We start from the raw sequence: 24,076 nt of genomic DNA on the forward strand, positions 1-24,076 counted from the left end.
ACAGGTTTGTAAGTTAGTCGGGCAGGAGGTCATATAATCTCTCTCTCAGCTTTGGGACTACACTCAGTGTTTCCTGTCCATCCTCAGAAACAGGTGTCTAATTTGTTAAGACCCTCTGCCGACAGGGAGCCCACAACTGTCCCTGTGTGTTTCCTTCCAGAACTTCACTACCATTATAGCTAGAATTGTTTCACCAAATATTGCAACAAAAGATTTCTTGAATAAAATTAAGCTGAAGAATTAATCAAATTTATTCTTCTATCAAAAGCAAGGAACACAAGGATCAATTGGTCACTGTTCTCTTATTAACCCCCTTTCATATACTGAAAACCTTATATACATACTGAAAAAAATTACTATATTTTCCTTGTCTTTTCCACTGTACATCTATCCAGTTCTTTCTACTTTCCCTAGCTGAGTGAATTTTTTTCACATCTTGTCATACTAGTGGATGTCTTCTAAATTCTGCAACTAATTATGCTTTTGTTAAAGTGTGATGACCACTGTTGTAAATAATTCTTCACCTGAGGCATTGCCAATTTCAAATACTGTGGAATCCTTACCTGTCTATTGATAAATGTAACTCTTGGGGAAAAAAAGTTATCATAGGATTAGTTGGGTGTTTTTATTTTTCTTTTTTTTCCCCATTAGCAATTGTTAATGCATATTTGGATTGTGATTCACTATAATTCCTTTTTGGCCATTAAGTCAGACATTTCTCATTTTACTACTTGTGCATTTCATTTTTCCAGTCTAAGCACAATAGTTTGTGCTTCTATTTCCTGCACTTGTCAGAATTCCAGACTATTTTCTCCAACTGGTGAAGATAATTTTGGACTGAAATCCTGAACTTGCCACCTTCCATCAAGTGCCTGCCAACCTCCATCTAGGTGTCATCCACAAACCTGGTATATGTATTCTCTATTCTGTCAGGCACATTGCTAATGAAAATTTAAGAGTAGCAGCGAGCACGGAACAGACTCCTGCAGATCCTGACTTGTAGTGATCTTTTGTTTTTGACAGGAAACCATCAGCAACTACTCTCAGTACAGTTTTTCAGTCTGTTTTGCAACCAACTTTTAACAATTTCACCTGGACCATACTCCCTTACTTACTTTACAAGACTGTCACATAGGACTGTATCAACCCTTATTAAAGCCAAAATATATCACATCTATTTATTCCCTATTATCCATTAGACCAATTACCCTGTCAAAGGAGAAAATTAGATTGGTTTGACATGACTTGTTCTTGACAAATTCATGTTGGCTCTTTCTTATCACATTATTGTCCTCTAGGTGCTTACAAACTGATACTTTAATCATTTGTTCTAGATACCAAGCATAACCTAAATAGGTTTTAAGTCTTCTGGTCCTGCTTCTTTCCCCATGAAAGTTAGAACCATAGTAAAATCCTGTGGAGCTTATCCTCCAAAAAATCCCTCACTATTCTTTTACCGGAACAGCACTTTTTGAACCCTGACAACTTCACACAGTCGAACTATGTATCGATTCAGTGGTATCTTTGCTTTATAGAGATGGAGAAAAACAAGATAAAAAAACAACAAATAAGGACTCCACAATGAGCATTCAGCTCATGATTTTCAGGAGAATATCACTACTGTTGCTATTTAAGTCAAACAATAATTTCTGGCTAACATGTTTGGAAATATTTTTACAATGTATCATAATGGAATTCAAGTCCTGTGAGTACATAAAAACACTGCCCAACCTTTCTCTCAAGGCAAGCTGGATTATCACTCAGCCATCTGCATTAAAGGAGAAGGCAGAGAAAGAGAGAATCCCTTTGCAAGAATTGACCTTGTTAACAGACACTGTCACTACCTTGATCAAATGATGAAATTAAAAATGTGGGTAAACGAAGATCAAATAGTCAAGACAGGTGATCAAAAAGTGAGGAAAAGTTAGTGAGTTCTTTTTCTCCAAGCCATGGGGTTGTTTGGGGGGGGGTTTTGTTGGGTTTTTTTTTTGTTTTTTTTAGTGATTGCTCATGTTAGCACAGAATTTACTCCTACAACTACCTGTAGGCACATGAGTTGTCCTACTGAAGTCAGCTGGACTTCATTTTACAGGGTGCTTTTAGCAGATGTTTAATGTTTACTACAAAGCATATATTTAACAGTTCTGAACTGCTGCAACAGCTCTCAGCAGCTGCCAAAACCTAAATGGCAACTCACACACTTGCAGCTAAGCACATACTTAAATGTTTTGCCCTGTACTGGATGCGCAATGTGAATGTAAATGTTATATATAGATCTCTCTCAATGCAAAAAAAAAAAAAGAAAAAAAAAATCACCGCTTGAATCAGACTCCACAGAACCTACCTCTGCTGTTCTAATGTTTTTTCTCAGCATGGAGAAGCTTTGGTTACTTGCTCATTCCTCCCTTCCCTTGTATGAGAAGATTTATTTTAAAAAGAAATAGTGAACACACAGCTGTCATGAAGATTTATAGATAAGTCCTTTGGAAAGAAGCTAAACAATTTTAGACTATTGTACTGCCTTTTCTCATTTTTCTTTGAAATGTAATTTTGATACCATGTAACCAGAAAAAAAGCGCTTCTGCTCTGAAAGAAATCTGTATCAAAGGGGAGAAAATTCTGTATTCTCTGCAAAAATGAAAAATCTCACAGACCAGTTTTATTGTAAACATTTTCATAATACTGTCGTGCAGTAGGTAAATAGAATTTCTATTCATTACTCTCTGATAAACCCTATCTCCAGCATCTAAAAATAAAGACACATTGGTAGAACAGTCGGAAAGCACTAGGTTTCTGAACAGAAAAACTATTTATTGTTGTTATGGTTTTAAATCATGTTAAAAAAAAATGCCAAAAATGAAAGGTAGGAATATTCAGTAAATGAAACCTTTTTCATAATAATAAAAGAAAGAATTACAATGTATGTGCTTGCCATTCATATACTAAAGTTATCAGAAAATTATAGCTAATAGCTCTTTTTCTTCAAAGCAATCTTTCCCTTAAGTCTCAACATTACATTTTTAGTTTAGCACATTTTTGCTTCAAAAACTGGTGGACATTCAGAATTACACAGGCAACTGAGGAACTTAGCCCTGCCTATTCCCCTCACATTGCAGAAAAGCATTTCTAAATTGCAGTGGAACTCTGCCTACTTATTATTTCTTGAACTGCCTCAGCAGAGCACTATGTGATTTTCAGCAGTAATAACTACATGCACTGGAATGAGAAGAGACCATCAAAAAGATATGCACAAATCTCTTCTGTGTGGTAGGGCAAAGGGGGGAGAGATATAGTCCCAGGTTAATCACTGGACAGCATTTGGATCATAATCTCTACATCAATCAGCAACATTGGGGTTGCTTTAAAAATTAGGTGAATATTAAAAGTGGAAAGTGAAAGATACTCAGCAAGAAGGCCTCCCCATTCCATAAAGTTAATGATATTGATCAACTTTGAGAGAGGGGAGCATTAGAACAATCTTCCACTGAACAGTGTTGGCAAATTGGAGTTCAAGTCTCTATCACTTGAAGGTGTGAAGGGACAACTAAATATCTGCTTAACAGCTTTTCTTCCATGAGTTTGCTGTGAACAGTATAAATGAATAGATTTCTTCTGAAACCATTTTTTTGGACACTGTAGATGAGACTGAAAATGGCCACTGCTTCTTCCCCCTCTCTTCTTTGTAATCCTTTCTAAGAGCAGCAGAAAAGGAACAGTATGGGAGCATACCAGTCCTCTGAGTAAGACGTATCAGTGTCCGCTGATATCTTGTTTGCTTCTGTGTAGAAGAATTTTTATTTCAAACATTTTATTCTGGAAAATGCCTAGCTCCTGTCAGCTGGAAAATTTTCCACTCCATGTATCAATCCCAGTTGCGTATCTACTAATGACTATGTTATTTTAATGATGTGTTCATCCTCTCTTTTGTCTGGATCTTTTTGCAGACTAACAAACAGTATACCCTCTGAAAGGTGGTGTTTCACTTTGGTATGTAACACCAAAGTGTTTGATGTCTCTTGCAGCTATATACTATGTATGATTCAGCATGACATGCTTTTTCCTAAGACAAAGCTGAAAATTATGAGTGATGAGCTGGGCTGCTCAGTCAGTGGGATCCACCGTGGCCCAGAAGTCTCCATCATCGTCTCCCCATGAATGGCTCAGTATACACAGTCCTAATTCTAGCATCTGGCTTCTAAATGGAAGAGCCTAATTTGGCTATTTTTATCTGTGAGGGACATGACAGCTCCAGAGAATGTATTACCCTTCCTTGCACTAGTGTTTGAGAATGATGTCAATGTCATAAGGGGAAGGTGTCCATTCAGTCCATGAACTAGAAAACCTGGATTCATCAGTGAAAGTAAGTACATGATGCTGACTGGTCTGGAAATTGTACAGATCTTGTTAAAATTATTTTTAAGGAACAAAAAACTGAGAGGAATGAAGAGAGACGCATTATTTTCATCCCTAGGTGGCCAATCCTTAAAAGAAGGCTTCAAGGTTCAATTTAAGTTTTCGACAAGTTCATGGCTTTGATTAATAATTGATAAACTAAAAATAGGTACAAACTGTATATAAATAGCTGCCTACAAAGAAGCAGCAGCACACAAGAATTATTCCACTTCTTCGTATGACTAGCATGAGGAAGGAACCTTGTGGACATTTTTGGGTTAGACCTCACTCTAAATCCAAACATTTTTATTCTGACAGAAGTAACTTCCATATTTAAATTAGTGAAACAGATAGTAAATGAAAGACATTTGGTAGGGGAAGATAAGTTTCCACCAGTGATGCCCATGTCAAGAAACTTCCTGGACAGACTAGATTAGCAGAAGAAAATATATTGTACTCTTTCAGGTTTTGTCTGCACACACAATGATCCTGGAGAAGGAAGTAAAGGAGTTAAATTCTAAGAGGCTTTTCTGTGACAGAACAGGTATTCCTTGTCAAGGAGCACCACAGCACATCGTCCTTGGGTAATTATAGGGAACAGGTTTCCTCTGTATATTAGAGACCATCTCCAGTTCAGCTTGCTCTATTTCATTGTTGGAGGAACAAGAGGACATGAGGTAGGAGCCAACTGACAAAAAAATCACCTGCTTTTTTTTTTTTTTTTTAAAAGCTTGTACTGGCAGGACAGGAACATTAAAATACAATACTGGCTAGACAGAGACATTGTTGTAAGGGTAGAAAAAGGAAGGTAGATCCACAAGGACTATAAGTATATCTAAATAACTTCTAACATTTACAGGCTGAAAAGGAAGGCAAACATAACCAGGTGTCCTGGTTTCGGCTGGGATAGAGTCATTTTTCTCCCTAGTAGCTGGTATAGTGCTGTGTTTTGGATTTAGGATGAGAATAATGTTGATAACACACTGATGTTTAGTTGTTGCTGAGCAGTGCTTACACCAGTCAAGGATTTTTCAGCTTCTCATACTGCCCTGCCAGCAAGGAGGCTGGAGGTGCACAAGATGTTGGGAGGGGACACAACCAGGACAGCTGACCCAAACTGGCCAAAGGGATATTCCATACCATAGGACGTCATGCTGAACAGAAACTGGGGGGAGTTGGCCAGCGGCCGCTGCTTGGGAACTGGCTGCGCATTGGTTAGTAGGTGGTGAGCAATTGCATTGTGCATCGCTTATTTTGTATATTCTTTTATCATTACTATTACTTCCCTTTCCTTTTCTGTCCTATTAAATTGTCTTTATCTCAACCCACGAGTTTTACTTTTTTTCTGATTCTCTCCCCCATCCCACTGTGGGGGGAGTGAGCGAACGGCTTTGTGGTGTTTAGCTGCCTGCCATGTTAAACCACGACACCAGGACTGGCAGAAGAATTAGGACCCAGCAAATATTTCAGCCTTATTAGCAGTAATGGATCAATCCATTTTCCTATTTACACTCTGTGCAGCACAACTGAAGTTGATGAGCTTGCAGGGATATATCCGCAGGGAAAATCTGGCCGGGTGTATAAACACTACCAAATAATTGTGTTTATTTGAAGCATCCTACAGCCTTTTCATCTGCTGAGCCACAAACTGAAATCACAACGTTTCATTTAGGTTCAATTTATGCAAATTATGGCACATCCTAGAAGATAAGTACATATTTCTAATCTATACAAAATGATCGACTTACATCAGAATTAAATCTCAGCTGGCAAATGTTGCATGATATGATTTGCTTTCTTCGATGAGGAAGAGGAACCCCAAATGTATGATTTATTACAGCTTTTTGAATTGGGTCCATCTGTAAAGAGAGAAGAAAGAAAAATAAAAGCTTTTGCTGTTCCACTGTATGCTATGTTATCTATAGACTCAAACAAGATTCTGCATCATGCCATACCATATCCCACACGACAGAAAACTATTATTTTTCTTTGAAAATTAGTATTTCTTCTTCATGCAGTTTTACAGAGAGGTAATACAGAAAGGAACAAAGAAAAGTGTCATTAGCTATCTTGAAATACATATCCTTAGTTCAATTCTATATGCACCAATCTCCCTCTACTGAAGAAAGCTAAAAGCTGTAAATGCTGAACAAGTTTACCTATCAAAACACCAATTTACGTTTTTTATATCATAGAAAAGCCAGCTCACTAAATGAAACAAGAATATTTTAAATAAAATTACTAAGAAAAGGATCAACGGAAATGTGAAGGAGAATTATATACAAATAATTCCAGAATAACACACAATAGATCAGTATTATTAAAAAAATCATAATTTCCCAGGAACCAATAAATTAATCTTTTCCATAAAGTAACTTCTACACAACCTGTGAAAAATCCAAATCCTCCAAAGATTATTTTCACAGCCATTTAGAAGGAACTATTTTGAATAAACCCTACTTTAAGGATGAATTTTGACTTTCATGAAAAGCATTATTCTGAACTAACCTGTACCAGAACGCTGATCTGTCAGTGTCTGCAAGTCAGGGTCCCATAAAAAAATGTACCATTTTGGCAGAAAATTTCACAAAAGCAACTCAAGAGACCTTTTTACATGGAGGACTGAAATCAACTTCCCCAAATTCATTGGTCAAAATTATTTATATTTCTTTTTCAGAAGAAGAATTTGACAGCTATTTTTAAAATCTAGTAATAGCTTTACAGCAACTTGGTAAAGCCACTGATAGTTTTTATCTTTAAATTGTATTGTTAAAAATTCACAGATTGTGATGACGCCAATACAATTGTCTAACTCTGATGATAACCAGTATTCACACCGCATAATTTGTATGTGTCTTGAGAAAAAAAAGCTTTTTCTATGCTCATGTCCCCATAATTCACTTTTTCCTAGTCTGTTAGCAAAAGGTTTTTTGATAAATAAAGAATTGGAGCTTTTCCGTAGAGTAATCAATTATTCATGGCAGCTGTAATGGTAGACAGTCATGGCCTCTATTGCAGTGAATCCAGAACAGATCACTACAGAGATTTTGCATCACCTGACAGCTGTTCAGTGTCAGATATGAAATAGGTCATTAAAGTAATTCCTGTTGAAAAGAAATTCAGATTGGTAAAAAAAAAGGAACAAGGAAAATGGCAGAGCTTTACAGAAAGGTCTGGAAGAAATGCTCAGTTTGAACATCCTCTTCAATTTGATATGAAAGGGAAATATCTCATATATTTGTGCAACCACCAGCATAAAAGAACACCAGTCCCAGGAACTAGGGATGCCACTGTAACATAACCCCAAAATAACACTGATGGCTAAGGTCAGAGTATGGCAAGCTCTGAAACGCTACAGCATGCTGTGTAAGACTTTCTGCAGTGGTCAAAGCATGTGCTAGGGGCACTCATTTTACTCAGTAACATGATGTTGAAAAAGCCCACGGCCCAAAAATACTATTGTCTAGACCAGAAAGAACACCACCACATAGGAAAGTAAATAGTAACAACTCTTCTTTTTTCAACTGCTCCATTACCCAAGAGGTGACTTCTTATGTCAGCAGAACCAATAGACCTGTACTCTGTGATTTTCAACATTAAAGCATGACGTGGTCTTAATCGATGCTACTTCGCTGCTGCTGAAGTTTGGAGAAATCTAGCCTAAATTTCTAAAGAAATTTAGGCACTGTTCTTTTCGCCACTGCAGGTCTAAAATACTTAGGGAAATCTCAAGCTCAGATATATGAATAAGTCAGCGCATGGTAACAAGAAATTGTGCATTCTTTATTCCAGTGTAACTCTTTGCCTTCATATTAACCACAGTCGTGAGATACTATTAGTTTAGCCTTCAGTGTTAACATGTTAAACTCTTTCACATTATCTCACAAGTGCCGTAAGTTAAGAAAGCCAACAAAGAAGCTCTCTAAGGGTTATATGAAAGGTACCGCCATGGTTCATAAGATGGAACAACTAATTTTTTGAGTTGGATTTATCCATCTTCACATTAAGAATTCTAGCTTCTAATGGGGTTGGATTTCTGGGCGAACATTGAGAATGAGACAAATAGTTTTTCAGAATTGAGAAAAATCATGAATGTGTGGAATAGTTGGTCTACTTTGTATTTAATTTTATTTTGGTCTCATGGAAAAATGCGGAGTTTCTTTCCTAATCACTCCACAGATTTTCTCTTGTTTATCTGCTGATACAGAAAATCCATCTGCACACTTCTCTTTCTCTTTCTAAAGATGCAGACTTCTAGATACACAGCTACATGGCTTTATTGTGAACTGGATGATTTGTGTTTGTGGGTCTAAATGAAGAAGTGTTCTGGGTAGCCTCCAAGTTGATTAAGAAAAGCTGCTTCAAAGTAAGAATCCCTTCTCTGCCAACTGCTCTTTGATATTGCAAAGCAGAATTAAATTTCAAAACTTAGCCCCAGATTCTAATAAAGTTGGGGCAGAATGCTGTGGTATTTGACATTATTATTTTTTCCTGGAGATTTCGTTTGGGAAACACCACCAATCCATAAATTTCAAATAAACATCCAAAAGCACTAGATAAGCCTCCAGAAGCTTTATGCAGGAAATTTGAGAGAGGTAACAGGATACCTAGGTGCAGCATGATAAGCACTCAGATCTCTCAGACACTGGAAGACAGAGAGGAGCCCTGCTGAGAGTCAGAGGAACAAAGAGAGGCAGCTGATTGCCAGAAAATAGAGAGCAAGGATTGCAGGGAAGTATAAAGAGGGAAATAATATCATGTAGCTGAGATAATCAGCAAGTGCTGAGATACTTAACAGAATCTCCAAGCACTTCTAGGCTCACTGAATGTTACTAATTACACATATAAATTGTATTTTAACTTATGTAAATGGTATTAGCTTTCAAAATAAACGTTATCATGATAAACTTTTATAAAATCTGCTTTTTACTCATTACTAGTGCTATATTACAATCGCTGGTTTTTTATTTTATTTCTTAGATGCAACTGTTTTAATTTACTCCCATTTACAGTGAAGGACAGAGAGGTTTGCAATTCACGTGAAAGATACAGCTGTCAAAGCTGTGCAGGAGAGCAAGGTTTGCAAGATGTCCCTCTACTTCCTCTCGCCAATGTATTTGCACTGTAAGTTACAACACAAAGAGGGTGAGCTGCCCTATGACTTGTTCACTACCTTTTGCTTTTCTACTATCCAGCACTAGGTATATCTTACTATGTAAGGCAGGCTGTGTCACACTTTTCCTTGTGGTCAGTCTAGGGGTAGCACATTGCTCAAGGTTCACTGTAAACCACAAGGTAACTGCTAGTTTGGGCAATGAAGATACATATGAAAGGTTTCCTATTTCATTCAATTAATTTTTGGTTTCAATACCTAAAATGAACAGCAATAATATCGTCTGTGTGTTAATTATTCAAGCTGAAGTTTGTGGCAACATGGTATTAACTTTCTTTGATCAAATACTGTACTCCCTTCCCAAGATCTTCAGGGCCTTACCATACTTCAGCAAAATCCAGGCTTAAACCAAGGGCATGGCAGAAGTTGGCCCCTTACTCCATTTTTTTAGCTTTGACCTTACCCCTTTCGTTTGGTTTTGCTTGCTTGTTTCAAATTCAACCTTGTCAGCCCAATGACCTTAGCCACATTCTTCTTTGTTCTTGTGCTTACCATAAAGCACGAAAGAGCTCTTTATTTTATGGACTGCAGGTGAAAGGAGTGGCTTTTGTGTGAACTTTTCTGGATGAAACATCTACCACAAAATCACCAAGAAGTTGACCCATGTTGTCCTAACTGCCTGGGCAACTTTTCCAGAATCACCATAGCTGCTATCTTTGAAGGCCGTCTGTAGCCAAGTCTCCATCTCATTAAATTTCATTAAATATCTGCAGAAGGCAGAACCCGGGCTGGTAAATTTTACCTACAGAGAAATTTGATGCTTTGGAAATGTAAATTTTACATAATTTCCACAAATAATTACTAAGTGTTCTTTTTTTTTTATGCTGAAAATGAAATTCAAGCACATAGCTCTTCCTGAATTTCAACAAACTTTTAATATATATGATTTTTATTAGTCCTTTTTATGTGACTTGTTATCCCAGAGGCATAAGAGTATGTCTAAGTTAAAAACAACAACAACAACAACAACAAACTGACAGCAAAGGAAAGCATGCAAGTTTGATCCATAAAGGCTCCAATCACAAAAGGATATAAACCGAAAGGAGTTATTTTTATTTTATTTTTTTTAATTGTGTATTAAAACCAAGGGGCATGACATGAGCGTTTCAAATTCTTGAGGTCGGCAGTAAACTAATGGAGTTGCACTAACGTATATAAATAAAAGCATCCAGGTCAAAGGGTGAAGATAATGTGGATGTCCAGAGCCTGTTCAGAACATATGGTAGGCCTAAAACAATCAAATAAGTACGAAAGTATTTTCACCTTAAAGCCAAAGAGATTAGCTGCAAAAGATTGACTCAAATCACTATGGTCCTATACTAAGTGAGCAGAAAAACACATCAGGTCATTGAAGCTCTCAGGAAAAAATTGCTGTAGACCGTTTTAGTGGTAATTTACAAAAAAATTACCTACCAAAAGACTGACCTCCATTACTTGAATAGGTAAGTGAATTCAGTGACAAAGCTACCAACACCTCTCAGAACTTCTTAAAGTCCAGATGCTAACACAATGCAATGTTACAATGAAAAATAAAATGGAATGATATCCTGAGTACGGTTTCGTACTGTAGGTCTGCATTTCTACAAACATATTTAATTGTAAGTACAAAAATTAAGTCAAACAAGCACACTGTAATATTATTATACTTGCAGGCAAGGTATTAATATTCCCACATGTGAGTTGAGGCTTATGTGAACATCTTGATTGTTCAAGATGTAAGATCGATAAGAAATAAAGATAACTCAGTGGGGGCTCCTTTCATTCATTCTCTTATGTTTCAACAAATGGTGACACTAATAAGAGCATTGGAGACAGTGTAAATCCTGTACCAAGCCACATACACAACGCCTTATCAAGCAAAAAAGAACAAAATATTATCATATCCTCCACAGTTTATACTTACTGGTGAACTTAATCCATTTTTAAAACTGCATGATGGATGCAGTTTTAACATCAAACAGTTCAAACATAAAACTGCCTACTGCATTATAATTCTGACATACTAGTAGAAACACAGAAGAGCAGTTACTAAAGCTATGAGAAAGCTCCTCAATCATGTAAAGCCACTGTCATTTATAGCTGGGGGACTTCTTGAACCAGAAATTTTCTCAGGGCATAATTTGACTATTTCCAGTTGAGAATTGAGCAGTTGCTCTCTGATCTGAGTAGCATCAAGAATTCACAATCATTTCCCCTGCAATCATGCTGGTCAATTGTACAGATGCTGCAATATTAATTATATCATATTATATCATATCATATTATATCATATTATGTTACATTGTTATATTATTACTTATGCAGAACTCTGATGTTTTGGAGAACTGCTAGACATTCAGCCTTACATTGCCCGTATAGAGTGCCCATATTATGGGCACTGTTCAGCTGAGTGGTAGCTCCTTCTTCTCCAGGAGACACTTGGCACTGCAGCTGCACATTCAAGCTGGACAAAGCATGTGCAACAGGTCTAAAACTTCCAGGAAGTATTGGAACTACTGGGTGTCACACATTGCAGTTCATTCTTGTGTGTGCACATCCATCTCAAACCTCTTGAAAGTATTTATTAATTGTGCATGTTAAAAAAAAATCTGTGCAGCACGTGTAGTAGACACTTCTGGAAAGTGTCAGACCTATAACTTACAATCTACCTGACGTATTCTTAATATACGTCAAGGTCAGAAACAGAACAGTTCAAGAACAGCTCAGTGATTTGATCCTAAGTATATTTGATATTCTGTATTTCCATAAGAAATACATCCCGTTGTTAGGGCTAGCAGTCCAGGGTTTTTTTTCTAATACCACATTAATCTGTGAATAAGAATCTTATAAACTAACCAAAGAACGCAATTCAAAAGGAATGATGGGAAGAGTTTAGTAAGCATAATTAAACACACAAAAAAATGAATGTTCAACAATGTTTCATGTGCAAGTAGAACAATATGATGTCAAATGGTTAAAAAAACACGTTCTAGATGTGCTACCATGCATGGTTTACCCTTTTACAGCTAATTTATTCAGTATTGCCCTAGTAATTATGGTGAATAATTATGCAGTGACTTGAACTCAGCATTACACATCTTTTCTTAGTGTCTACCATTTCTGCTCTTATCAACAAAGAGAAACAGGGTAGAACTAATATACCTGATGCTTTTCATGTACATAAAACAGAAATATTATGCAACCTAGTTAAATATAAAATAATTCATATAAAAACCTGCAACAACTACAATAATGTGCAGTATTTACAGAATTACTTTTCTTTAAAAAAGTGGTATCTATCAAAAAGAAAACTGTAGTCACTTCCCAAATAATGTAACTGGTTTATGTAACTTGAACAGTACTTCAGAACGAATTCCCAAAGTAAACTTTATATTCTCTTGTTGAAATCTTTTTAGAGTGTAAGAATTTTTTTTTGTTTTTAATGGAGCTATTTAATTGTAGCAGTTGTCTAGTCACCTTTCTGATGTGACTCTAGTATTTCTCTCCTGCTTTCTTTTTTGTTATTTTTTTCTTGTAGATTTTTCCACTTGGCAATGAGATGCTGAGGCAGCAGCAGTATTTCTGGCAAACTGCTTGAATATACAGAAACCAGTCAGAGGAAAAGGATTTGCATTCACAGTGGTATTGCACAGAAATACTGTAACCACATAGAGATTATGCAAATCCTTATACTCTGATTGTCTAATAACAGTTGTCAGTCAAAAGACATGAATTTGCATATGCTAAAGCTAGTGAGAAATAATCACACAGTGATTATGCAAATCAAACACACTAAACAACATGTGAAGGACTGTCAAACTGGAACAAATCTGTGTATGTATGTGTCCATATGCTAAATACAGAAACACACAGTGCTAGAAGAACATTAAGGTTGCAGATCAAGCCCTTAAAAACACGAAATGCCTACAAGCCTTAATTTAACACCTTTATGAATTTCCATTTTTGAAATATGTTCACATATTTTTCCTGAAAGGTTCTGGCTTTGATCTGTTCAGAAGATGGACAATGTTCACTTAATGAGCAACTGTTCAATGTTGTGTTTTGTCCAAGGGGTTCAATGAATAGCCCTAGACCTCATTTACTGTATAAAGCTGAAACTTCGCTCCCAATGGGAATTATCAGCCTATTCATTGGCTCTCCTACAGTCTTCATTGACACAGGATGTAAGTACTTCACAAGTATAATTAACTTATTTTCAAAACTTCTTTGTTAGATAAAAGATGGTATTTTTCTCAGAAATGAAGAATAAAAGTGTACACTAGTTCCAGTTACCCAATTTAATATACCTACTAGTATTTAGTATTATACTGCCTTTCATACGTTCACCACACAGCTCCTGACTTCAGATCCATCTGTGAAGGTGCTACACAGACTAAATGCAGCCTTACAACTGCAAGTTGGACTCACAATCTGTAAAGTTGTCTGAGAAAAGTTTGGGTTAAGTGACTTGCCTGGCATCTCTCAGAACAACTCTCCAGGGTGGTATTCAACTGGTTTTCTGGAATGGGATGGCCCTTTCTTTTTCTTCAGGCCCTTTCTCATTCAAAACATATTTCCAGTTCCTTCAACAAACAGAGCAAGAATACCACAGATAATGATCTTCCGAATTACAAAACCATGATTGTTCCCCAGTGCTGATCCAATGGACACACAAAATTCTACCAGACCTAAAAGATTCTTCCAAAGGAGAGAAGATGAAAGGCAACCGAATGCGGCATGTTTGTCATATTGCTCAATTATCCAGTGGACAATGCTCAATACAACAATTGCAGCATTAGAACAGACTAACATGAAACAGACCACCTTGGAAGTGGGAGAATTACTCCACTTCTAGTAGGCATTACCAAAGTGGTGTGGAAAGAAGGGGTGGATTGTTTCTTTTCAGCTGCTCACTTAAATGAGCAGTGGCAGATGGTAAAAACATGATTAAACCCAAAATAATTGCTTAAAACAAAAAGAGATAAATGTTATACTCTCTCTAAAGATATCTCTAAAGATACCAATAGAGATAAAAACCTAAGGTTCACAAATGCCATTTGTTTTCTCAGCTTCAACTGAGAACAAAGCAGAAATAAGCTCATGAGAAAAAGAACACATTAAAAAAAGCTAAGGGCATTTTCATGTTTTGTGCTTAAGAAAAGAGCTTGGAACAAAAGGTTGGCAGGCATAATGAGGGTTACACAACAAATTCCCAATAGCATTATTCATATGTGAATGAATTTCAGAAAACTGGACCAAATGTTATAATTGTTATTTAATAACAGTGGGTCTTTCTAATCACAACAACAATAAAAGCAGGATGTGTGCCAGACAGAGAACTGGCAGAGAAGCACTTGATTCACTCTTACAAGTGAATTGCTCACAAGTACAAGAGTCCAAAGTGGTCTCTGCAAACTACTACATGTTTTTCTGAGAAGAGACTGTGTATATATGTGTTTAAGGAGTGGGAAAATAATTCTGCAATGCAACCTTCCTGATCATGCTGCTACGCTTTTTTAGCCTATTTTAAAAATTCTTCTTATTTACCATTTTTATTCTGGTGACTGCAAAGAAACCATTAAGAACTAACATGTGGAGTATAATCAGAATGTTTAAAAATATATATTCTTACCTGAAAAAGTCCAAGGGATGCTTCAGACATTATTAAAATACTCTGTCAAATCTATATTTTTATAACATTTCAACACATTTCAAAATCTGTCTTAGTGAGTTAAGTTTTAACACTGGGAGAAGTTACAATTCGTAAGCCATACTTGCAGAACCAGAGAATAAGAGACTAAAAGGGACCCCAAGACATCATTTAATCCATGCCTTGCACCATGAAAGGAAAAAAATGTTATGGGGACAGAATATTTTTATCCCAGGTTTTGGCGGGGGGGTGTGTGTGTGTGAATGAGCAAGTATTTTCATGAAGCAAAGGCTAAAATACAGCAATTGAATCTTGGAGAGACAGAAATTTTTCAGATTCTCATTTTATAACTGTTTCAGAGTAAAACACTTCAACATTTCAGTTGAAACATTTACCAAAGCTGCTCTGTTTGTTTAGCCACTAGGTCTCTGACAACCCTTTACAACAGAGTAATTAGAAAATTATTGAATTTCTCTCCCAGTTCTTAAATTAATGTCTGTCTTCAAAATCTGGTAGAAGCATTTCACTTCAGGTGCAAGTGTAGACATTTGCTGGTGTAATTATTTGACCACAACCGCTTTTTTTCCTTTCTTTTTTTTTTTAGGTCAGCACTGAAAAAAGCACATAAAACATCTCCACTCCCTTCTCTCAGAAGGAATGTTATAATGTCCTTCTTAAAAAAATTCAAGGATATAAAACGATGTGACCAACTGTCATCATATTGCCTCAAATCTTGAGATTCAAAACAATTCTATTTAAATTAATTTCATCACCAGCAGTCAACACAGAAAAATAATGTTTTCCAGACTCTTCACATATGGGAACTGAAGTGCTATAGTTTGCATGTGCAGCTGAATATACCCTTATAACAGGTAATGGTTAAGTATAAGGCTAAATAATGTGCACAGCTATATTCATAGCCCTCATACAGATCACCAAAAGCATTACATCTCCTTGCATGCAAAAAATATTTTAACTTTGCTCGGCTCATAGATTATGGTCCATAGGAGAAGTCATTAACATGCTTACCTCCTCCATAATATTATTAGCTCTAAACCTGCCTGAATTTTTGAACTAGGATGAGACTGTGTGTTCAGGAAACTCACTTCCACTAAGAGAGAAATATGAAATAGGAAAATGGAAAAAAAAAGTAGTAAATTATCTTGATATAGTTTGAGAGCTTACATAATAATGAAAATAAACCTTGCTGGGCTTAGTAACTACATATGCATAGACATTAGAATTTGGTACTAAGCTGAGCAAGATCCCAGGAACATGAGGGAAATAGGTGGTCAGAAGGTGGTTTGCATTTTAGTGAGGTATTTGTAACTGCAAAATTAAGATCAACCTGATTTCTGCTTCATACTCTATAGGATGCAGAAATGTTCTGGTTTTGGCTGGGATAGAGTTAATTTTCTTCATAGTAGCTAGTATGGGGCTATGTTTTGGACTTGTGCTGGAAACAGTGTTGAGAGTACAGGGATGTTTTAGTTACTGCTGAGCAGTGCTTACACAGAGTCAAGGCCTTTTCTGTTTCTCACCCCACCCCACCAGCGAGTAGGCTGGGGGTGCACAAGAAGCTGGGAGGGGACACAGCTGGGACAGCTGACCCCAAACTGACCACAGGGATATTCCACACCATATGACGTCATGCTCAGCATATAAGGCTGGGGGAAGAAGAAGGAAGGGGGGGACGTCCAGAGTGATGGCTTTTGTCTTCCCAAGTAACCGTTATGTGTGATGGAGGCCTGCTTTCCTGGAGATGGCTGAACACCTGCCTGCCCATGGGAAGTAGTGAATGAATTCCTTGTTTTGCTTTGCTTGCATGCACGCAACTTTTGCTTTCCCTATTAAACTGTCTTTATCTCTACCCACGACTTTTCTCACTTTTACCCTTCCGATTCTCTCCCCCATCCCACCGGGGGGAAGTGAGCGAGCGGCTGTGTGGTGCTTAGTTGCCAGCTAGGGTTAAACCATGACAAGAAAATAGGAAAAGACAGGAAAGAAATAATTTAGAATAAAGGGAGATTATTACATTACTAACCCAACTCCCCACCAGTTGAAACGTCTCACATTTTTGTCACGGTACAAAACCAAAATTATATTCCCTTTTGATGAAAAGAACACACTTATACCTGCACTGGGTACCCACATTGTGACTGTACTTTTTGAGTAATTCTCTACAGATTGCCACTGAGGTTCATTCCAAGTCTCTTGTCAGTCTTGGTGACTGAGTTATTAGTGCGCTCCTGAGTGCACTGAACAGCTGTGGAGAATACAGTTATGGCTCATTCACTACTTGAAGTGCTTTAATCCCTTCCTACCCATCTCTGAAATGTGATGCATTAAATAATTCTCAGCATGTTTTTGTATCATTTGGAAAAAGATGAAAAGTTAACAGCATACGTTTCCATGCAATTTCATCTTTGAAGTTTTATCTGAATGATATGTCAAAATTAAAATCTAGAAAAAAATATTGCCAGGGAAGTACCATTCTGACCCTGACTTCTGAGCTTTTTGTAGATCAAACCAGAAGTAAATGAAACCAAACTAGAAAGGAAGGAAAGAAAAACTGTTGTTACTTGTGTGCATACAGAAATACTAGCCCAAAAGTTCAAGATATCTCAAAACAGGCTTAGAACAACTACCTCCACTCCTTCCAGGAGTCCACTACCATAAATAAATATTAATATATCTACAAAGTCAAAAATGTGGAGGTAGTAGGGGCCTTCAGTTTCTGGGACTATGTCCATTACTTTTTTCTGTTGTGAAAGGACAATATGAGAAGGGGGAATTCATTCACTTCTTCACCATCATGGCAGATTGTGACATGGTTTCTTTCTATACTGTCATTTGGCTTGGACCTAGTTCATTTCTTTTCCTGAATTCTCTGATTGTTTAAAGTTACTTCATGTTGATTTTGGTCTCTCCATGATTTTAGGTCAAGCAAACTCAAACTGGTGCCCTTATCCCAAATCAGCTCCAACTATATTGGTGATGTATAGATCCTGACACACGCAAGGTAGTCAGAGGTTCATTGACCAGGTGAGAACTGTGGTGCAGGCTACAGTCCAGTGCGTAAGAAGGGATGCTCTGTGTCCCTCCAGGGTGACATGAACGAATACATGCTCTGGATGGGAGCCAGAATTTGAGCAAAAAGGAAGGGATGAAGCAGCTAGACACTGAGCTACTGCAGGCAAGTGACCTTAGTTCTTCCATCTCCTCTGTTGACCCCCAGCCAGAAGACTAGTATTGCTTAACGTTCAGTGAAGCTAGGGTGCCGTTGAGTATTTTGAATTAATCAGGTTGAAAAGGATTCATGTGTATTATGAACTTAAACACAATAGGAAGTCTCATCTGAGTATTCCACAGTGCTTTACAAAGACCACTTACAGACGGGTAATTAACATATGAAAACTGAGCTGTACTAGAACTCTTGGCAAATCCACTTGTTCTCATTCACAGCCTTATGCCTTAGCACTAGATAGCACAGGCATAATTGATTCAAAATCATCTATGTCTGGAGTACCTCACACAAGTACCTATGGATGTGAAGACAGGCAACTTTATTGCCTGTGAACTGTCTAGTTGTTGCCTGCAAGTCAAGTACTTAAAGACATCTGCACTGCTAGCATATCTTTTCAGAAAAGAAACTCCACAATGCACAAACAGCCCAGCTCTGGTTATTTTGAAGGATTCATTTTTTATGTATAATTTGATGCCTATGGATACCATATGGGTGCATCGCCTCTGCTTTTATAGTAAAAGCTCTGCCCCGGAGATATCTACAACACAGAACAGGTAAAAGGGACCTGATAAGATGGCAGCAACTAATGAAAGAATTCTGAAAAAATGAAGACGACACCAAAAGTGCAGTGCAAACCCCGGAGCGCTTGCTTCTATCTTCTTAGAGGCCTGCAGGGCTCTTAGTCCTAAGACTGGTTTTCTTTTCTACCCACTTAATTATCTGCAATTATAAAAATAACATCACCAATGAAAATGTCATTCCTCCTGCTATTATAAAGCTTTTTTAGCTTTATACTGAAGTTATATTAGAGATGAACCCTATCCACCAGGCCTTATTCCTGCTTATCTTGACACTCTGATGGAACAAGTTCAAACCAAGTCTTGACCTTGGATCTCAGCTTTGACAATTATGTCCAGATCTTAATAGTTACGTAACTATACACATTCATGTGCCAGGATTAATCATTAATGACCACAATCTTTGTAATACACTTAAAAGGCCAGGAAATACTATCCTCATCTTACAGATAGGAACTGAGAGTAAGTAATGGTTCAAGGTCACGGTGGAGGTCTGTGCCTGAATGCAGAATTGAACCCACCGCTTCCTCCACCAACCCCTTCTTCCTAGCTCAGAGCAGCGCCCTTGGCCAACCCCTCACCTCACTTCATGTGGCTCTTGGTTCTTGTTTTGAAAGACAGTCTGACCTAGTGGGAGGGAAGCTTTTACCCTGGCAGGTCTCAGGAGCAGCTGCAGGCACAAACAGTTCTGCTATGGGATAGGATAACTAAGAACCTACTTTTCCTTCAGGAGCAGCTGCAAACTTCAGTGCTCCAAACCTCTACCCTTCTTCTTTTTTCTGCGTCTTTTTAAAGTGCTGCTGCCTTTTCAGGCACTACTGAGAAAACTGTACTTACTGTAATCTCCTTGTAATTTGTGTGGCAGATTGCCTCTGCAATGGTTGTGCCTACAGCTTGAAAGAAGATGAAGCCAGGAGACTCAAATACAAAATTAAAAACAACAGTGTAGTTTGTTATATTGAAATGGACTTATATCAGCTCAGACCCTTCCACACATGAGAAATCCGTATTATTAAAAAAGGCATCTTTGCAATCACCAATTTGAATCAGTCATTGGAAAGTTTTTCTTCTTCTTTCCCCCTTCAAAAAATCTCCAGTTCACACTCTATGTGAGGAGCCACACAGCACATTCGCAGCATGCAGCAGTGTCGACTGATCCTGAAAAATCCAGTATGTTCTTGAGAACCATCCATTAACTGTTTACAAATGGCATTTCTGAAACACCGTCATTCAAGTAACTGCTTTCAGTTTTCTTTTCAGGTTTATGATTATTGAAATGGCATTACCAGTGCAAATTCTCTTTCTGTTACTTCTTGTCTTTCTTATTATTAACTGCAACTGGAAGTTTAACATTTTAAGTAGCATTATGCACTTATCAGGGTGAGGATTCGTCACATCAGTTTTGTATTGATAAGACAATACTACACCAAAGGCACACAATCAATGTAGGGTTACATTGCCTTTTGCTGATCAAAACCAAAGAAAAATAAGCCAAAAAACCCCATGTGGCAAAAGCTTTTATGATACCAGGCAGATCAGGTTTCCCAACTGCTAACATTAAACATGAACGCAAGTAGAACATGCCATTTCCTGGCTGCTCTCTGGAAGACCAGCACCTCATCAGGTCTGCTCCTGTCTGAGGCTGGTATCTGAATTTGTACTCTTGTTTGGCCCAGCACAGTGAATTGTTTGTCAGACTTCTAACCAGAGCATTCATGACGACTGTAACGTGAAAATCACAATGACATCTTCTGGCAGTAAGTTTCTCCTCTGTGGAGCCTCCACAGAAATCAGACACAGACTATATGTGCTTTCCTTAATACTCTTCGAGCAGAATGAACACTTTGCTAATAGTGGTCAATTACTATGCAAATATCCAGTAATTGCACCAGTCAAAAGCAAAACATGTTACAAAAGGCACTTAAAAAACCCCAACAAACCACAAACAAAATAAAACCTCAAAAAAACCAAGTAAAAGCAGAAATGAGAAATGACTAATGCAAGGCACGAGTTAATTATTAAGAAGGGGAGAAAAACTGTTTCCCAGTCTAAATTTTCAAAACCTATGCTGTTTACAATGATGTAAAAATGAAAGAGCAAAGCTACAACTTTAAACTGGCACATTGCGAGTCCTATGTTTCTATAATTATGCTTTTGCTGTCTAAGATTAATCAGGGTAGTTAATGATGCAAAAAATTACATTTATAATCCAGTCTGAATACAGCTGTACTGCAAGCTAAGATCTAAGTGCCATTAAGGTAAATGGAATTAATGGGCTGTCCCTAGCAATCTTTATATCTATCAGTTACTAATTAACATTCTTCTGCAAAGAATAATTTATGGGGGAAAAATACATACAGAAGCAATAATGTTAAAACTTGCAACACACTGCGGTCACAGGGTAGTCGTGCAGCTGTAATAGACAATGTGTTGTGCTCATTTCAACAGAGAACAAGAAAGTGCCAACTGGCACTGCAATCAGTAAAATCTTTTATGTTAAGTCATTTATTTTATATGGCAGCAAATTATTACTACCAAGGATGAACTTTTGTGGGAGATGTTGACTTCAGCTAATAACAGAAGGACTGAGCAGAAGCGGCAATAAAAACCTGGTAGTTAAATTAGCTACTAAGAAAAATGAACACTGTGTGTTATCTTTGTAGATAATGTAGCACATTTGCTGCTTCCAACGTATGACTCCCAACTTGATTACTGATTTTATGCATTCAGTACTCGCATTAGTTTTAAAAGTGTTCCTGCCAAACCTTTACCACAATCTTAATTTGGCTCTCTTTTGTTTTTGACTTTATGACATAAAAAGCGCTGCATAATTCTTCAGGGTCCTTTTTAAAAACCTCCTTATCTTCTTGCCTGTGAAACTATGCACCATCATTTCATATACCAGGAACTAATAGTAGAGAATAAATCTTACAATGAGCACCAGAGCTTCAGAGGCTATTATATGCCTCACTTCTTTTTGGAAAACAAAACCAAACCAAACAAAACCCAACAAACCAACGAACACCCACCCCAACCCCCTCAAAACACCTTCCTCCCACCCGCAAAAACACCCCTAGGAACAGACACATATATTAGTGAGTTGTGGCATGAATCAAAATCAAGTAGTGACTGTTGCATCTGAAAAATATTCCCCTCACTAAAGGCAGTAGTAGTTAGTGGTTTTAAACCAGTATCAAGATATTTAGGTTTACTTACAGCGTGAGAACAAATACATTAACCATTCTTAACTTATACTTACAAAAATCCAGCTTAGAGTTAATATTTCGAATCATTGATAACAGTATTATTCCAAGTAAACATCATATAATTAGGATGTTTTTAATCTTCTCAGACCCTGACCAAAATGGTATATAACTACAACATGGTATATTAGTAACAAAAATAGTAATAATAATATTACTGTTATTTATATAAGTGAGATTCATTAAATAATAATGGCATTGCCTACATTTCATACTTATTCCCTATATTAGTCACAATGAATTTTATGTCTATAATATAGACATGATGACTGACACTAATCACAATTTAATGCCTTCCAATTAAAGTTGTAAAGCAATATTTAGGATATTCACACATTTTTCTAACTTAGCCAGTAAGACGCCAGGGATAAAAAAAATTCCTAACTTTAAAACTTACATGAACAGCTATTTTGCACACACTGTGGATAATTAACAGATAAGATTTTTAATTAACTCACAAAGACTTAGCATAATTTCCCACGTAGGGAAAAAAGCCCCTGACCCCTTGAGAAAATTAATTATACTGCTATAAAAATATGTTGTACATTGGTAAGAATTCCATTCTAGTGCTATAGGAATAAGCACTAAGTATTCTAACATGCTGTATTGTGACTATCATCTCCTCCCTTTGTCACTCCACCATGACCTCCCAAAAGAAAATACAGGCATATTCAGAATTACTTGTCTGGACTGTAGAATTTTAAGCAGTAGGGCAAGAGAAGTTTGTTAGAAATAAACACTGATTTACAAATGTTGATAAGCTTGCAGAGAAAAGAAGGAAAAGTCTATAAACCCAGTATAAAAAAATACAACAGACCTAGTGAATTTGCTGCTTCGAGAGCACAAAGAGAAATACATAATTTCATTTTTTTCTGAGGGAATTGTATGAGATAATAGATAAACCCTGTCAGGATGGATCTGACTGCAATGCAGTAAATGCTAAAGTAGGTGTCCAATATTTCCATTATACAGTATGGCACATTTGCAATATAACTAAAAATACCACATATCATTTCTATTCAAATCAATGCTTTTTTAAAAATTATTTTTAATGCTTCTGATTATGAAGCATATTCAGTTAAAAAAAACTCGAAACACAACACATTTTAGAGCTTTTCTCTGATGCGCCGTATGCTAGTGCATCAGACGTTATTGCAGGGCCTAGTAGTACTTCTGTACTGAAGGTTTTGGCAGGCTTCTCCACTGTAACCTCTCTGTTTAGGAATTTATAAACATCTTGAATGATATGCTTTTGCTCTGCACTTCATAGAAAGGAAAATAAGTTATTTTCTAAGGACGGCATTTGTTGACCTAAAATCAAAAGCAAATGGAAACACCATGTAAAGGTATCTTGAAAAACCACGTTAAAGACATATTTTTGTAATGCAAAAGGAAGATAAGTAAGACAATTACATGATAATATGGTTCAATCACTTTTGTTATTTGCTTTTAATAATGAACATTAGGTTAGCAAGAGAGCTGGACTGACCATTCTGCACAGTGGAGTTCTGCCTTTTAGTCATCTATAATGCAATGTGCTAATTCACCAGAAGTTAGCCTACAGAGGGTGGAAGCAAGGACAGGTAGCCTGGGAGGAATACAGAGAAATTGTCCAAGCAGCCAGGGATCAGGTTAGGAAAGCTAAAGCCCTGAGAGAATTAAATCTGGCCAGGGACATCAAGGGCAACAAGAAAGGATTCTATAGGTACGTCGGGGATAAAAGGAAGGCTAGGGAAAATGTGGGCCCTCCCTGGAATGAAATGGGAGACCTGGTTACCCGGGACATGGAGAAGG

General features: G+C 37.1%; 1 protein-coding gene across 1 annotated transcript in view; it reads right to left on the bottom strand.

Annotated features, from left to right (window-relative positions):
• The window catches only part of ZNF385D (zinc finger protein 385D), a 166,542-nt gene that overhangs the window by 87,552 nt on the left and 54,914 nt on the right, over positions 1 to 24,076 (bottom strand). Inside the window, exon 3 of the mRNA XM_009329513.1 lies at positions 6,141 to 6,251. Within this exon, the coding sequence (XP_009327788.1) occupies positions 6,141 to 6,251 (111 nt within the window). The remainder of the gene's footprint in view (positions 1 to 6,140; positions 6,252 to 24,076) is intronic.

The sequence above is a fragment of the Pygoscelis adeliae genome, unplaced genomic scaffold (assembly GCF_000699105.1).
Source record: "Pygoscelis adeliae isolate BGI_AS28 unplaced genomic scaffold, ASM69910v1 Scaffold8, whole genome shotgun sequence".
Taxonomy (NCBI): Eukaryota; Metazoa; Chordata; class Aves; order Sphenisciformes; family Spheniscidae; genus Pygoscelis; species Pygoscelis adeliae.